At 45.1% G+C, this 16,898-nt stretch overlaps 1 protein-coding gene across 4 annotated transcripts in view; it reads left to right on the top strand.

Moving 5' to 3' along the window:
• CACNA2D3 (calcium voltage-gated channel auxiliary subunit alpha2delta 3) overlaps window positions 1–16,898 on the top strand; it is an 880,032-nt gene that overhangs the window by 457,115 nt on the left and 406,019 nt on the right. For all 4 annotated transcript variants that reach the window (XM_047691716.1, XM_047691706.1, XM_047691725.1 and 1 more), the window contains exon 10: window positions 12,891–12,980. In XM_047691716.1, coding sequence (XP_047547672.1) covers window positions 12,891–12,980 — 90 coding nt within the window. The remainder of the gene's footprint in view (window positions 1–12,890; window positions 12,981–16,898) is intronic.

Genomic DNA, 16,898 nt, shown 5'->3' with positions numbered 1-16,898 from the left:
CTTGCCCAGGATTCTGGGCTCCCGGCCCTGGGGGGTAGAGGGGTGCTGGGTGTGAACACTCAGGGAGACACACAGGGGGCATGCAGAGCCCCCTGTACCTGCTCCGCTCACATGCATGACCTTGTTCCAGGGGACTGCGTTTGCTAGTTACACATTCAAAAGTAAAATTACTACAAATCTCAAGCCAGGGATAGTGAAGCATGAACCCAAGCCTGGGGCCCTCCTGAGCGTGGGGCCCTGGGTGACTGCACAGGCCACACGCCCAGGCAGCCAGCCCTGAATGGGATTGCGACTTTGCCCCCCAGACTCTAGATGCCCCCCACAGGCTGGACTGTGTCCGGGATGTGGAGAGCTGTGTTCTGAGTGTTCAGAGGGACTGTGTGGCACAGGGGTTCAGGGATGGGGCTCAGCATTTGGAGACTCCCTCTCCTCATACTTCCTCGCCCACCTTGGGCAAACATAACACCTTTCGGAGACTCGATTGGCTCTTACATCAAACAGGATCCCAATGGTACTTTTTAAGGATGTTAGGAGGACCAGGCGAGGTGATGCACAAAAGGCCCACAGCACCCCGCATACGGTTGTCCTTTGGCCAGTGTTGGCCACCGTTGGAGGACTTGGGTGAGAATTTCTGAAAGCCTTCCCATGGCTGAGATGCTGCTGTGACCGTCCTCCACACCAAGTGGGTATAAAATTCAGGTCTGCTGAATGCCAGTGACCAGGTTGAGGATTGTGGATGGGGGCGGGGGCCGTTAGCCTTGATCCCCCCTCCCCCGACAGCCTCCCAGCCAGGACCGCCAGCTCTGTGGATGGGGGATGGTTTTGTCTCCCGATGTCCACTTTTCCCTTCAGTCCCCTGCTTCTAATTGGGAGGACTCAAGCATTCGTTATAATTATGTCGACAGGAGAAAACATGATTGCTGTTATCACGGAGAGCCCTATTGGTGTGGACTCAACCAAATCGAATGCCGGTGGAGGGAGAGGGTTATTTCTCCAGGCCCTTCTGCCGGCCTGGACGTTGTGACTGTTGCGCGGAGATAAGCAGCCGCGCTGGGGCTGCTGGCACTCGGGCGCTCCCCGTTATCTCCCCAGACATTAAGCCGTGCTAATTGCTTTGGAAGCCAGGCCTCTTCTGGGCAGCGGCATATGCTGCCTGAGTGCGTGAAGCAGAGATAAAAAGCCACCCTCCTCCTCCTTTGCTGAAGTTTAATAATAAAATGGAACTGTCCCCATTTCCAATAAATTGTTTATTTTAATTCAGGAAAAAATAATGGAAACGGGCCACCTTCCGGCACACGGTTGGGGTGCGTCTTCCTGGCTCGAGCTGTCTTGAACCTTCGGTTCTCTGGAGCAGGCTCTGGAAGGGACTCGGGTCCCGGTGTCATGAAATCAACCACGTGTCTTCCTCCGTATAGTAAAATCTGGCCCTCACAGGGCAATAGAAGTCATTTTCCAAGGCCTGTGTTAAACTGTAAAGCTGCAAAGCAGGAATTTGGCTTAGAATGTGTTGGAGGTATAAAGTTTTGTAGGATTTTTTTTTCACATATTTATTTTAGTGAATATGAAATTGACACAGTCTCCCATTTCTCTGCCATCCCTGTTTTTCTGATGACTTCTTTCTCGTCCTCTCAGCAAGAGGTCAGCCCAATATGCCTTGCATTAAGAGAGAGATCAAGGCTCCGGTGAAGGCAGCGTCTTACTCAGGTGTTGAGAGAGGGTGGGAGGCAGCATTGGAATTCAGGCTTGCTGGCTTCTGTCTGCTGCTCCAAGGTCTGCTGCGTCCTTACTCTCCCACCACTGTGCAACCACGTTCTGATCCCCATGTCACCGGGAGCGAAACTGGGGCCTAAGAGCCAAAGCTCTTAGGCAAGCCTCAGGTTCTCATAGCTGGTAAATAGCATAACCAGAAACTAGGACTCAGTCTCAGTCTCCTACTTCAGTTTGTTTTTTTTTCTTCCAGAGTTCATGGAGTATAATAGCAATAGCTTACGTACAACAATTATAATGTGATGGCATCAGATAGGACACATTTTGAACCTCAAAGCCACCACAACTGAGAGCAGAGGAGCAGAAGAATGTATTGATGGAGAGGCTGCAGAGCAGTGGGAAGGGCCCCTTCCTTGTCTTCCAGACTCTACCCTTGGAGGGCACATCCCTAGGGTTCCTCCTTGGCAGATCACTCTGTGTCATGAACAGTGAAACAGGGGGTGTTCAATGTATGCGGTGAAATGCTTTACTCTGTTGGCAGGAGCACAGGACAGTAAACCACTTGATGTGGTGCAGTGATTATAAAGGGATGGGGGGATGGGGATGTAGAGGATCCTTGTAATCCAGGGCTGAGGCTTTGGAGGCATTGTCCTGGCCAGGGTCCTTGGGATGGTTGTAGCCATCAAGGTCCTTTCCTTTAAGTGGCCCAAATCCAGCTAGATCTGGGCGGGCAAAGGAGCAAATCTATTGGCTCACTTACCTAAAAAAGCTGGGGATGCTTGGTTCTAGGAGCTCCAACCATGCTGTCATGATACTGTCTTGCCCCCTCCATTATGTTCTCTGTTACCTTGGCCATTACCTTTATTCAGGCAATAGCCGTCAGACACAGGGCTACTGAGCACTTGAAATGTGGCTGAAGGATGAAGCAACTTTTTTCATTTTATGTAAAATGTCGATGGCTACGTTTAGCTCATGGCTGCCATAGGGTACAGGGCAGCTCTTGGTGGAACCACATCTCTGGAGATGGTTCCCCGAAGCCAAGGCCCTGTTTTTTTTTTTTTTTTTTTTTTTTAAAGATTTTATCTATCCATTCGACAGAGATCACAAGTAGGCAGAGAGGCAGACAGAGACAGAGAGGAAGGGAAGCAGGCTCCCTGCTGAGCAGAGAGCCCGATGTGGGGCTCAATCCCAGGACCCTGGGATCACGAGCTGAGCCGAAGGCAGAGGCTTTAACCCACTGAGCCACCCAGGTGCCCCAAGGCCCTGGTTTTGTGTAAGACGAAAGGTAGGCCGAAGGTTAAACACAGCTTGGAAGACCAGGCTGATGGAGCAGATTTGGTCCAGGTATGGTGGAGGAGAAAACAGAGTGGACATGAGGGAGAGGAGAGGGAAAGAAAGAGAGAGTGTGTGTCCTTCATCTGTGATGGCATTTAGAACCCCTTAACCTGGGGACATATTTTTCCCATGTACTCTAGAGACCAGATTTGTTCCAGGAAGAAATAAAATCAGAACTGACTTTGTTATAAAATTGAGTCGAGGGGAACTCCATGGCACGTTATTGCGTTTTCCTCTAAGTGTCCGGCAATAAAAGCAACCGTTGCCTGAAGCCTTCTTTCTGCACATGACACATGGATTAAAAGACAAATTAAATGGGGTTGCTATGTTATTAATAAAAAAACAATACTGTGTAAACTTATGTGGCTGAGCACAATTAAATGCAGTTGACAGAAATGACATCAGATGAATACAATGAACTTTGTCAAGGCAGGGTCTGGCCACAGCAATGTGAACCTGGGGCCCTTTAAAGTCCAGCCTCCCCACAGGCTGTGTGATGGGCAGGTCACAATGTCCTGTGGGGTGTGTGGGATCTGCCCTGAGGTGCCTGCATAGCCTTCCTGGTGGTAGTTACTCGCCCATGGGTCAGGTCTTCGAAGGTGGAGATTCTTGGATAAGGCAGACTGATCTGGTTTGATCCCCTCCCACCCACTGCAGCCAGGATACCTAGGCATCCTCGGATTTAATTAACTGTCTGGGTTTGTTCACCAAGTGCTCATGAAGGACATGCCATGTGCCCAGCATCCTGCTAGGGCTTGGACATCCAGCAGGAAGAGCAGAGGAGTGTAAGGCTTGGTTCCCAGCTGTGTGGTTTGCCTGGGTCCCTGGCCATTGGCATTTTTCTCCCCCATGGTTCAAGCCTACTGACTCAGATAGTCACCTGTAGACTCTGCTGTAGTCCAGGTATAGAGATGAAGAGCTCCTGGCCAGTGCCTTGCTTACAAAGTACTAAAAAACAAACAAACAAACAAAAAAAAATAGCAGGTGTATAGGAGAAAGGAGGCATTAGAATGGGTAAAGCAGACCTGGGGTGGAACCTGGGCCAGGCAGCTAGGAGATGTGTGAACTGAGGTACAGGGCTGAGCCTCACTCTTTCCATCTGCAAAGTGGGTTGATGGACCCTTACAAGGTTATTGTGAGGACACAATTGCATAATATTTGCTAGGGACCTAATATGAAGCAGGTTTCCATAACTGTGGCTGCTCTGGTGAGCATGAGGGCATGATCGCTGTGAGGGAGGGGTGGACCCAGGAAGGGGTCTTGTGGGTTACATGAATATTCCCAGTGTGAGCAGCCAACTTCAAATCCAGTCTTGATTCATGTTAGGTCTGGTTGTCATTAAAGCTGAATCACTGTGAGGAGCCCACCAAAACTTTCCAGTCCAGTTTGCCAGCAAACTTGCAGCCCACCCACCCCCATGACCAGTGTGGTTCCTGCTGCTCCCTAAGGAGAGCCTGGGAGAGAAGCATCTTGGAACCATTGGCCATGTCCAAGGATTGATCTCTCTATTCTTACTCCACAGTCAGTTTTGGGGTTCTAAGACACATCATAAGTAGGTGTCACCATGCTGATAGAATATTTGGGATGTTGATGGGCCCTAGGGCATGGAAGAGAAAGAAAGCCATTCCACAGCCAGGAAATCACCAGCCAACATTTTCCATGAGTACACCCTTCCTGCCCCTCTCCCTCCTCGTGACTCCTCTGTCCAGTTTCTCCAGCAGACAAGGGCGTGGATGCCTTTGAGGAGAGAGAAATTCATTTCTGTAGAAGAGAAGTGGTTTTGGAATAGGGCAGTTGGAAAGTAATGCCAAGCAGCTGTGCCACTGTGGACATTAGCTTTGGGTCAGTGGACATCTCACTGGCTCATGTGTCCCTGGGCACATGCCTAGACCACTCTTGCCTCTTTGCTGAGAAGCAGAAATGTAATGGGCTCCACAGTTACTTCCCTTTACTGCCTTTACTCTCCAACTCATGCTGGGCTTCTGTGGAACCAACTAGGAAGATGGCCCTGGGAGATGTCTCTGAAGAGATTTGTTCCCATTTTGCATATCATATGAAGCTCTTCTGAGTTCTAGCCTGTGTCCCCCTTGCCATAATCACAAGTCTTACCTTGTGATCCAATTTTTTAAATTAACATATAATGTATTATTTGTTTCCGGGGTACAGGTCTGTGACTCATCAGTCTTACACAATTCACAGCACTCACCACAGCACATACCCTCCCCAAAGTCCATCACCCAGCCACCCCCATCCCTCCCATTCCCCTCCCCTCCAGCAGTCCTCAGTTGTTTCTTGAGATTAAGAGTCTTATGGTTTGTCTCCCTCTCTGGTTTCATCTTGTTTCATTTTTCCTTCCTTTCCCCTATGATCCTCTGTCTTGTTTCTCAATTCCTCTTATCAGTGAGATCGTGTGATAATTGTCTTTCTCTGATTGATTTATTTCGCTTAGCATAATACCCTCTAGTTCCATCCACATCATTGCAAAAGGCAAGATTTTGGGTTTCTTCGATGGCTGCATAATATTCCACTGTATGTAAGTATGTATGTATGTATGTGTGTGTGTGTGTGTGGTATATATATATATACCATCTTCTTCATCCATTCATCTGTTGATGGACATTTAGGTTCTTTCCGTAGTTTGGCTATTGCGGACATTGCTGCCATAGACATTTGGGTGCACGTGCCCCTTCAGATCACTACATTTATATCTTTAGGGTAAATACCCAGTAGCGCAATTGCTGGATCATAGGGTAGCTCTATTTTCAACTTTTTGAGGAACTTCTGTACTGTTTTCCGAGTGGCTGCACCAGATGGCATTCCCACCAACAGTGTAAGAGGGTTTCCTTTTTCCACATCCTTTCCAACACCTGTCATTTCCTTACTTGTTAATTTTAGCCAGTCTGAGTGGTGTGAGGTGGTATCTCACTGTGGTTTTGATTTGTATTTCCCTGATGCCAAGTGATGTGGAACACTTTTTCATGTGTCTGTTGGCCATTTGGATGTCTTCTTTGCAGAAATGTCTGTTCACCTCTTCTGCCCATTTCTTGATTGGATTCTTTGTTCTTTGGGTGTTGAGTTTGATAAGTTCTTTATAGATTTTGGATACCTTTATCTGGTATGTCATTTGCAAATATCTTCTCTCATTCTGTGGGTTGTCTTTTGGTTTTGTTGAGTGTTTCCTTTGCTGTGCAAAAGCTTTTGATCTTGATGAAGTCCCAATAGTTCATTTTTGCCCTTGCTTCCCTTGCCTTTGGTGATGTTTCTAGGGAGAAGTTGCTGCAGCTGAGGTCAAGGAGGTTGCTGCCTGTGTTCTCCTCAAGGATTTTGATGGATTCCTGTCTCACACTGAGGTCCTTCTTCCATTTTTGAGTCTATTTTTGTGTGTGGTGTAAAGAAATGGTCCATCTTCATTCTTCTGCATTCTTCTGGCTGTCCAATTTTCCCACACCACTTGTTGAAGAGACTGTCTTTCTTCCATTGGACATTCTTTCCTGCTTTGTTGAAGATTAGTTGACCATAGAGTTGAGGGGCCATTTCTGGGCTGTCTGTTCTGTTCCATTGATCTATGTGTCTGTTTTTGTGCCAGTACCATACTGTCTTGATTACAGCTTTGTAATAGAGCTTGAAGTCTGGAATTGTGATGATCCCAGCTTTGGTTTTCTTTTTCAACATTCCTCTGGCTATTCAGGGTATTTTCTGGTTCCATATAAGTTTTAGGATTATTTGTTCCATTTCTTTGAAAACAGTTGATGGTATTTTGATAAGGATTGCATTAAATGTGTAGATTGCTCTAGGTAGCATGGACATTTTCACAATATTTGTTCTTCCAATCCATGAGCATTGAACATTTTTCCATTTCATTGTGTCTTCCTCAGTTTCTTTTATGAGTATTTTATGGTTTTCTGAGTACAGGTTCTTTGCCTCTTTGGTTAGATTTATTCCTAGGTATCTTATGGGTTTGGGTGAAATTGTAAATGGGATCAACTCATTAATTTCTCTTTCTTCTGTCTTGTTGTTGGTGTGTAGAAATGCAACTGATTTCCGTGCATTGATTTTATATCCTGATACTTTACTGAATTCCTGTATGAGTTCTTGCAGTTTTGGGGTGCAGTCTTTTGGGTTTTCTGCATAAAGTATCATATCATCTATAAAGAGTGAGAGTTTGACTTCTTTTTGCTGATCTGGACACATTTTATTTCTTTTTGTTGTCTGATTGCTAAGGCTAGAATGTCTAGTACTATATTGAATAGCAGTGGTGATAATGGACATCCCTGCCATGTTCCTGACCTTAGGGGAGAAGCTTTCAGCTTTTCTCCATTGAGAATGATATTTGCTGTAGGTTTTATATAGATGGCTTTGATGATATTGAGGTATGTACCCTCTTTCTCTATACTGTGAAGAGTTTTTTTTTAAACATTTTATTTATTTGACAGAGAGAGACACACAGAGAGAGGGAACACAAGCAGAGGGAGTGGAAGAGGGAGAACCAGGCTCCCCACTGAGCAGGGAGCCCGATGCAGGGCTCGATCCCAGGACTGTAGGATCATGACCTGAGCCAAAGGCAGACACCCAACAACTGAGCCACCCAGGTGCCCCCTGTGAGGAGTTTTGATCAAGAAAAGATGCTGTACTTTGTCAAATGCTTTTTCAGCATCTATTGAGAATATCATACAGTTTTGTTCTTCCTTTAATAATATATTGTATCCATTAATTATTTTGTGGATGTTGAACCAACCTTGCAGCCCAGGAATAAATCCCACTTGGTCATGGTGAATAATCCTTTAATGTACTGTTGGATCCTATTGGCTAGTATTTTGGTGAGCATTTTTGCATCCATGTTCATCAGGGATATTGGTCTGTAGTTCTCCTTTTTGATGGGGTCTTTGTCTGGCTTTGGGATCAAGGTAATGCTGGCCTCATAAAATGAGTTTGGAAGTTTTCCTTCCATTTCTATTTTTTGGAACAGTTTCAAGAAAATAGGTATTAATTTTTTTTTTTTAATGTTTGGTAGAAGCCGTCTGGCCCTGGGCTCTTTTTTGTTGGGAGATTTTTGATGACTGCTTCAATCTCCTTACTGGTTATGGGTCTGTTCAGGTTTCCTATTTCTTCCTGGTTCAATTTCAGTTGTTTATATGTCTTGAGGAATGCATCTATTTCTTCCAGATTGTCTAATTTGCTGGCATATAGTTGCTCATAATATGTTCTTATAAATGTTTGTATTTCTTTGATGTGGATTGTGATCTCTCCTCTTTCATTCCTGAGTTTATTACTTTGAGTCCTTTCTCTTTTCTTTTTGATAAGTCTGGCCAGAGGTTTATCAATCTTATTCTTTCAAAGAACCAGCTCCTAGTTTCCTTGACATTTTCTGCTCTTTTGGTTTCTGTTTCATTGATTTGTGCTCTGATCTTTATTATTTCTCTTCTTCTGATAGGTTTAGGCTTTACTTGCTGTACTTTCTCCAGCTCCTTTAGGTGTAGGGTTGGGTTGTGTATTTGAGACCTTCCTTGTTTCTTGAGAAAACCTCGTATTGCTATATACTTTGCTTTAGGACCACCTTTGCTGCATCCCAAAGATTTTGAACAGTTATGTTTTCATTTTCATTTGTCTTCATAAATTTTTTAAAATTCTTATTTAATTTCCTGGTTGACCCACTCATTCTTTAGTAGGATGCTCTTTAGCCTCCATGTATTTGAGTTCTTTCCAACTTTCCTCTTGTGGTTGAGTTCTAGTTTCAAAGCATTGTGGTCTGAAAATATGCAGGGAATGATCCCAATCTTTTGGTACCAGTTGAGATCTGATTTGTGACCCAGGATGTGATCGATTCTGGAGAATGTTTCATGTGCTCTAGAGAAGAATGTGTATTCTGTTGCTTTGGGATGGAATGTTCTGAATGTTCTGTGATGTCCATCTGGTCCAGTGTGTCATTTTAAGCCTTTATTTCCTTGTTGATATTTTGCTTAGATGATCTGTCCCATTTCAGTAAAGGGGGTGTTAATGTCCCCTACAATTATTGTATTATTGTCGATGTGTTTCTTTGATTTTGTTATTAATTGGTTTATATAGTTGGCTGCTCCCATGTTAGGGGCATAGATATTTAAAATTGTTAGATCTTCTTGTTGGACAGAGCCTTTGAGTATGATACAGTGTCTTTCCTCATCTCTTATTGTAGTCTTTGGCTTAAAATCTAGTTTGTCTGATATAAGGATTGCCACCCCAGCTTTCTTTTGATGTCTATTAGCATGGTAAATTGTTTCCACCCCTCGCCTTAAATCTGGAGGTGTCTTTGGGTGTAAAATGAGTTTCTTGCAGACAGCATATCGATGGGTCTTGATTTTTTTATCCATTCTGATACCCTGTGTCTTTTGATTGGGGCAGTCAGCCCATTTACATTCAGGGTAACTATTGAAAGATATGAAATTAGTGCCATGTTATTGCCTATAGGTGACTGTTACTGTATATTGTCTCTCTTCATTTCTGGTCTATGTTACTTTTAGGCTCTCTTTTTGCTTAGAAGACCGCTTTCAATATTTCCTATAGGGCTGTTTGCCAATTCTTTTAGTCTTTGTTTGTCCTGGTAGCTTTTTATTTCTCCTTCTATTTTCAATGACAGCCTATCTGGATATAATATTCTTGGCTGCATATTTTTCTCATTTTGTGCTCTGAATATATCATGCAGTCATTTCTGGCCTTCCAGGTCTCTCTGGATAGATCTCCTGCCAATCTAATATTTCTATCATTGTAGGTTACAGACTTCTTGTCCTGAGCTGCTTCCAGGATTTTCTCTTTGTCTCTGAGACTTGTAAGTTTTACTATTAGATGATGGGGAGTTGACCTATTTTTATTGATTTTGAGGGATATTCTCTGTGCCTGCTGGATTTTGATAACTGTTTCCTTCCCCAAATTAGGGAAGTTCTCCTTTATAACTTGCCCCAATATACCATCTGCTCCTCTCTCTCTTTCATCTTCTTCTGGGATCCCAATCATTCTAATATTGTTTTGTCTTATGCTATTACTTATCTCTTGAATTCTCCCCTCTTGATCAAGTAATTGTTTATTTCTCTTTTTCTCAGCTTCTTTATTCTCCATCACTTAGTCATCTGTATCACTAATTCTGTCTTTTGCCTCATTTATCGTAGCAGTAAGAGCCTCCATTTTTTATTGCACCTCATTAGTAGCTTTTTAAAATTTCAACTTGGTTAGATTTTAGTTCTTTTATTTCCCCAGAAAGGATCCTTTAGCATCTTCTATGCTTTTTTCAAGCCCAGCTAGTATCTTTATAATCGTCATTCTGAACTCTACTTCCAACATCTTACTAATGTCCATACAGATTATGTACCTAGGGTACTACCTCTTGTTCTTTTTTTTTTTTTTTTTGAGGTGAGTTTTTTTGCCTTGTCATTTTTTCCAGAGAAGAATAGATGAATGAGAGAACAAAATGCTAAAAGGGTAACAACAACCCCAGAAAAATATACACTAAACAAATCAGAAGAGACCCGAAACTGGGGGAAAAAGAGAAGAAAAAGAAAAAAAAATATGATCAGGCTATTGAACAGAACAGAGCCAAACACTTGATTTTGGGTGTATTTTGGTCTGTTAGAAGAAACTGCTTCTCAAAAGTTTAAAGAAAGAAAAACATGCACACACACACACACACACACACATATACATATATACAAAAAAATGGGTAAATATGATGAAAGGATCAAACATGATTGTAAAGATGAAAAGTAGAAAAGATTTTTTAAAAATGAATTGATAAGTTGAAAAAACAAAGGAAAATAGTAAAAAAAAAAAAAAAAAAAAAAAAAGGGAAAAAGGAAAGATTATGATCAGGCAGGAGACCAGAACAAAGCCATATACTAGATTTAGGGTGTATTTTGGTCTGTTAGAAGAAACTGTATCCCAAAATTTTAAAGAAAGAAAAACTTATATGTATATAAATAATAAGTTTAAATACAATGAAGAGATAGAATATGACTAGAAAAAAATTTAAAAATATTTTTAAAATGATATTGATAAGATGTTGGTTAAAATAGGAAAGAGGGAAAAATTTTTAAAACTAGAATAAGAAAAAATAAAATTAAAAAAATTTAACTTTGAAAGGCTATAGAATCATGAGGAAAAAAGCCATAAATTCTATGTGCTATATTCCTGTAGCTCTGAAGTTTTGCAGTTCTTGTTGATCAGTAAACTTGGTCTTGACTGGATGTTCTTGCTGATCTTCTGTGGGAGGGGCCTATTGCCATGATTCTTAAATGTCTTTTCCCGAGATGGAATTGTGCCACCCTTGCTGGGGGCCGGGCTAAGTAATCTGCTCAGGTTTGTTCTTGGGAGTTTTTGTTCCCTGAACTCTAGCTCTGGAGGATGGGAATGAAAATGGCGGCCTCCCAATCTCCCACCCGGAGGAGCCAAGAGCTCGGGGCCCCACTCCTCAGAGCACCCTCGGAGAAAAGCAGTCAATCCCTCCTGTCTCCCTGGTCTCCGGCCACACTCTGAGCTCACTTGGCCTGTGACTGGGCTTTCCCATCTCTGGCGCACAGCCCTGTTTGGAGTCTCCAGCTGATTCCTGCTGCGTGCTCCCTCACCACTCCTTCCAGAGGAGGAAGGAGGGGGTCTCCCTGGACCTGCCACTTATGGGGTCCCTGCTCAAAGAGCAGTGGCCCAACTGTGCCTCGGATCATGGTTTAAGGTAACATCAAGCTGAGAGCCCACTGCTCGGCTCAGTCTCTACCGCAGGCTTCCCTGCTCTGATACCTGGTAGCTCTGCCACAGACACCCCCGATCTTTCTGTGACCCCGTGGGACCTGAGACCACACTGTCCCAGCAAGGGTTCCACCCCCCCACTTAGCCACTGGAGTGATGTCCCTCAGTGGAGCAGACTTATAAAAGTTCCGATTTTGTGCTCCTCTGCTCTCTCACTTGCCAGGAGCCAGCTGGCAGAGGCTCCCTCCCCCTGTGGTCTATCTTTCCAAATATTGCCTTGGATTCACTTCTGTGCACATCCTACCTTCCAGAATGTGGTTGCTTTTCTGTTCCTGGAATTGCTGCTCTTCTCTTCAATCTCCTGTTGAGTTTGTAGGTGTTCAGAATGGTTTGATAACTATCTAGCTGAATTCCTGGGACCAGATGAAATTTAGGTCTACTCCTCTGCCATCTTGCTCCCTTGTGATCCAGTCTTTATCATTGCTCTTTGGAAAACTTTGTGTATCAGATGTGTGGTCATGAAGGGAGACAGAGTAGGCTACTGGACATGCCTAGTCTCTGGAATGTCATAGTCTTGGATGGAGGCAGAATCTAACTGGCAGTTCTGTGTGCAAAGTACTAAGTGCATGGGATGCATCATGGGGTCCTAAGGAAGCATTCAGAGGCGGTCTCAGAGATAGGGGTCTGGGAGGTTCCCCTAGGCCAGAAGGGGGTGATGTCCAAACTGAGGTCCCAAAGGTAGGTGGGAGGAAAATGTGGCAGGAGAGCTAGGAAATGGATGGAGAGTGGGTTCCCAGTAGAGGAGAGCATGTGTAGAGTCCCAGGCGTGATCAGGAGCAGGAAACTCGAGCGTCAAAGGGGCTGGTATGGGTCATGGAAGCTGAAACCGGAAAGAAAAGTAGGAACTTCAGATAAATTAAGTACTTTCTACCAGAATTTTCTAGAATGTAATCAAAGCTGAAAATGCATATGGAAGGTAAATTTTATATTGACTATGTTCTTATGTTTTGAATGCTGAAGGATAAAAACATATTATGACCATTTTGGTCCTAGACTCATTGGTCTTAGTGTGCACCTGTTCATTAGAGAATGGCATTTCATGTAACAATTTGGATGCTAATGTATTCTCTACTCTGTTGTTCCAGCATTTCCGGGAGCATCTGGACAAACTTTTTGCCAAAGGAATTGGAATGCTGGATATAGCTCTGAACGAGGCCTTCAACATTCTCAGTGATGTAAGTTCCTCTCTAATTTGCCTTTCTTATGTCTGGGAGAAGAGATGGACTTTTATTTTATTAAGTTTTATTTATTTATTGTGGACCAGCATTACTATTGACCCTGGCTGTCACTGAGTGATATCTACAGGCACCAGATGGGAGGGTGAGGCTGGCCATTTGAGTCATCTGGGGAACAAGGTCCAGCCAGTGAGGCTAAACCAACCCCCCCACCTCAGACAGAGCCAGTCATGCCCTCTGATTGGGGCTCTCACCCGCTGTGCTTGTTGACTCTGGGACCACCCCCACTTGAATACCTTCCAGTGCAGATCTTGTCTCAGAAACTTTCAGTTTTGGGACACCTGGGTGGCTCAGTTGGTTGGACGACTGCCTTCGGCTCAGGTCATGATCCTGGAGTCCCGGGATCGAGTCCCGCATCGGGCTCCCGGCTCCGCGGGGAGTCCGCTTCTCTCTCTGACCTTCTCCTCGCTCATGCTCTCTCTCACTGTCTCTCTCTCAAATAAATAAAATAAAATCTTTAGAAACTTTCAGTTTCTTCATAGTGTGGACTCATTCTCATTGTGTTTCACACTGGATCCCTGCCTGTGGCAATGTTTAGCAGAAGGGCTTTCTCTGTGCGGTAGTATTAGGGAGCGCCCTACCCATCCTTCCCTCTCTTCTAGCTCCTCACAGATTCACGATACTCAGTAACATAATCACGTTTCCAGGAAGCACAACAGGAAGGAATGCTGCTCAACTGACTGTTCCTTACACCTCTTAGAACAAGAATCTGTTTTTCAAGTAGCACCTGTTAACGTTCCATGAAAACCTCTGGGGGTCCTGGGCTGGTGACTCTGCCCTTTGAATCCAAATGTGTTAAGCTAAAAGAATGTGCCTGTGTGACTTTTGTGTTCTTTTTAGTCTGGCAGAGTATTAGGAACATAATGACTATCTTTTTTAATGCAGGTTCTGTATCATTTATGTAACTGGTAGATGCAGTGCGCTTTCAATGCCAGACACTGAGAACACATCAGAGAACAGACTAGACAAAGTGTTTGCCTTAATGGAGCTCATGTTCCAGTGCAAAGGTTTGGAAATTATGGCCCATGAACCAAATCCAGCCTGCATCTTATTTTTGTAAAAATTGTTTTATGGGACTGCATGCATACCCACCTGCTTACCTAGCTATCCTCTTTGGCTGCTTTTGCATTACAAGGGTAGAGTTGATTAGTTCCGACAGAGACCGTATGGTCTGTAAAACCTAAAATAGTTACCGTGTGGCCCTTTACAGAGGAAGTTTACTGACCCCAGATCTAATGGGAAGAGGCAGATGAAGTGTGTTGTCTTACAGAGAACAACAGCCCCATTGTTCTAGCTTAATAAGGACTTGCTGCTTTATACAGCGCAGTCGCGAAAGATCTCTCCTAGGTGCCCTTGGTTGGAGGAGAGACCTTAAAGAAGTGAGGGAGTGGCGATTTCATTTTGGGGAAGAAGTTTCCAGCAAGAGGAACAGGTACAAAGGCCCTGAGGCAGAGCTGTTTGGCATATGTACCATACAGCGAGGAGAGCAGTGTTAGGAGCCAAGTTGGGGAGAAAAGGCTAGGGAATGAGATCAGGGAGGGAGCAGGGACCAGACCACATGACTCCTGTGGGGACTTGGGCTCTTACTCTGTGTGGGATGGACAGTCCCTAGAGTCTGAGCAGGGAATGACGTGACCAACTTGAATTTTAGTGGGATTTTTCTGACTGTTATACTGAGATACAAAGACAACCACAGAGAGACCTTGACATTATCTGGGTGACACGTACTGATGTCTTGGACCAGGGAGGAAGGTTAGGATATTAAGAAGTTTAAAAAAAAAATAGAAATCGCTCTAGGTGTGTCCAATGGCATGGGTTTACTTCAGGGTTTTGTCTGCATAAGGGATGGAAAAGGTCAGAAACCAAAGAGAGAATGAAACAATCTTGGAATTAGCACCAGCAGGAGGGAGGGACTCCATTGGAGCCTCCGCCCCGTGACCGTCCAGATGGGAATCGAACCGTGGAGGGGCTGCCCAGCGAGAGCTGGAGTCACAGGGAGAAGGCCTGCCCTGTGGAAGCTGGTGTCTTGGAAAAGATGCAGCCATTGCCAGAAAGCCCCCACACCCCCGGATCTGAAAAAGGGAGACCTAGCTGAGGAAAGCCTTGGCTTCTCCCTTGTACCCTCTAGTATTCTCCTTTGGGTGAACCTGGTCAAAACTCCTGGGGAGCCTGGAGACTGTGGCATCCGGGGAGAGGCGTGGGGTAGAACTGAGTGCAAACAGGCACTAAACGGAGCCACAGTCCCGTTGAGGTGTTGTGGGACCTGGGAGAGCCCCTAGAGGCTCAGCGGCCTCATGGCACTCAGTCTCCAGGCTGCTGTGGGGGGCCCCACGTGTTAGTGTGTGGGAGAGCGCCCACCCACCGTCACATGGCTCATCCCAGCGGTCAGTTGTGCCCAACTCCAAAACTTGAGCTTTAGTTACTCAGCGACGCTGGCCTCTCCAGCCGAGGGGAAGCCCTAATTCTTTACTCCCTTTTACCATTAATATTTATGGGCACACAGAATGCCGTTTAGGTTTCAATCCTGAGCCAGTGTCCAGAGGGTAGGGGAGGGAAAAATCAGGAGGTAAGGTGCCACATCAGCATCTTGAATTAAACTCAAGTTAAACCCATGGCTATTGCCTCCTACTTTGCTGCCCTGGGGCTGCTGGCTGCAGAGAATTCACACGTAGGTGAGGTTCAGTGTTTGGGTCAGCCCATCCCTGTTAACAGCTTTTGAATAATGTATCAACATAGCTGATCAGGGCAAGGGACCAAGCTGCACCTTTAAATTCTGAATTGAACTCTGGATAGGGCTTGGAATCTTCCCTGGGTTTGGAGATGCCAAGCTCTGCATCTTTACAGTCTCTTTCCAGAGGGTCATATTGGAAGGACTTGTCACAATGATAAAATTGATTCTGTTTTTTCATCTCAAGAGCCTCTTGTCTACAGCAGGGGGAGGCTACTCTGAGCTGGTGAGTCTCTTGTGTGGAGAGCTGCTCTGCAGCACATTTCTATTTCCTGGCTCTTTGGCAGAAAGTGGGGAAGGAGCAAGTTTGGGGGATGCTTGTCATGTGAAGTCTGTGGTCTCTGGAGTTAGGCAGGTTGGGCTGAGAAGCCTGACTTGGTCAGAGCTTGCTGCGTGACATTGAGAAAACTCTGCTTAGCCTCACCTTTATTTTCCTCTTCTGAAAAATGGGGACAGGAATAGACACAGCACTGGCCACATAATTGGTGAAGTCCAGAGCAAAATGAAGATGCAGGTCCCTTGTCCAGAAGTCATTAAGCCTCTTAAGAGAAAGGCAGCACAGTGTTAAATGGAGCGAGGGGTCCCGTACAGCATCACATGCCCATGAACCTGGCCCTGGTAGACCAGGGTTGAGGATTCAGCACAATGAAGCCATACCTGCGTCCCTTTCAGCAGGGCTGGGGTGGGTGGGTAGAGCCATCTCTGTGACCATGGAGACACTGGGCAACCTCCACTCTGGCCGGGCTGCCTTTGGCTTCTAGAAGGAACTCGAGCTCCTGATGCTTTGGTCTTACTTCCTGCCCCCGTCCTCAGGATCATCAGCTTGCCTTCATTGTCCCCTCTCTCTTTTTCCTTGCCCTCTGACCTTCTCTCTGCCCAGCCTGTCCACTTATTGGTTTTGTTCCCCGACCCTTCCAAGCCAGTGTTTCCCACCACATGCCCAGCTCATGCTGGTCTGCTGAGGTAGTCCAGCATAAGTGTTGTCAAGGTGGCGAGATGCCATCCTCCTTTCCTGGAGACTCACAGTACACCTGTGCATAACAGACCTTTTCAAGATGTATTTATGCCGGTACCCAAACACATTGGCTCAAGAACTCTTTATATCATATCAGAACCTCACAGTTAGACTC

The sequence above is a fragment of the Lutra lutra genome, chromosome 1, assembly GCF_902655055.1.
Source record: "Lutra lutra chromosome 1, mLutLut1.2, whole genome shotgun sequence".
In the NCBI taxonomy this organism is placed as follows: domain Eukaryota; kingdom Metazoa; phylum Chordata; class Mammalia; order Carnivora; family Mustelidae; genus Lutra; species Lutra lutra.
This window is presented reverse-complemented; position numbering and strand designations above follow the sequence as displayed.